This window comes from Myotis brandtii, unplaced genomic scaffold (assembly GCF_000412655.1).
Source record: "Myotis brandtii unplaced genomic scaffold, ASM41265v1 scaffold209, whole genome shotgun sequence".
NCBI classification, from domain to species: domain Eukaryota; kingdom Metazoa; phylum Chordata; class Mammalia; order Chiroptera; family Vespertilionidae; genus Myotis; species Myotis brandtii.
In genome coordinates this window covers 2,206,784-2,207,271 of record NW_005357806.1, presented here as the reverse complement: position 1 = coordinate 2,207,271, position 488 = coordinate 2,206,784, and the positions used below count along the sequence as shown (strand labels likewise).

General features: G+C 66.6%; 1 protein-coding gene across 1 annotated transcript in view; it reads left to right on the top strand.

Moving 5' to 3' along the window:
- The first annotated feature begins 61 nt into the window (after positions 1-61).
- SYT10 (synaptotagmin X) overlaps positions 62-488 on the top strand; it is a 73,494-nt gene continuing 73,067 nt past the window's right edge. The window contains exon 1 of the mRNA XM_005865674.2: positions 62-282. Coding sequence (XP_005865736.1) covers positions 150-282 — 133 coding nt within the window. The 5' untranslated portion in view covers positions 62-149. The remainder of the gene's footprint in view (positions 283-488) is intronic.

Sequence of the window (488 nt, the reverse complement as noted above, 5' to 3'; positions counted from 1 at the left end):
ACTTGCGGCTCCTAAGAGTTGCCGCCTCTCAGCCGCGCGCGCTCCGGTCCAAGTCCCCGCGGGCGGGCTATGGCTTAGGACGCCAGAGGGGCCAGCCGAGAGGTCAAGGCCAGGGGAGGGCAGCCAACTGAGGCAAAAGAAGCCGCACGATGAGTTTCCACAAGAAGGACGGAGGTAGCAGCCTGTGCCAGCAGGCGCTGCACATCGTCCACCAGCTGTGTTTCGAGGGCCAGGTGGCGCGGGAGAAGTGCTCGGGCTTCTCCCGCCCTGACCGAGGCAGGGGCTCCCAGTTCCGTGCCTCCCGCGCCGCGCTGGCGGCAGCTTTAGGGCGCAACGCCTTCCTACCTTGCTCCTTCCTCCTACTCGGCAGCTGGCTACTTGGACTGTGGGCTTTTCCTGTGTTGTCTCCCCATCTCCACCCTCCTGGCTCCTTCCACTTCTCCGGTCCGCTCCTGGCCCGCCGTCTGGCTCCCCGCTGGCTTCTGCGC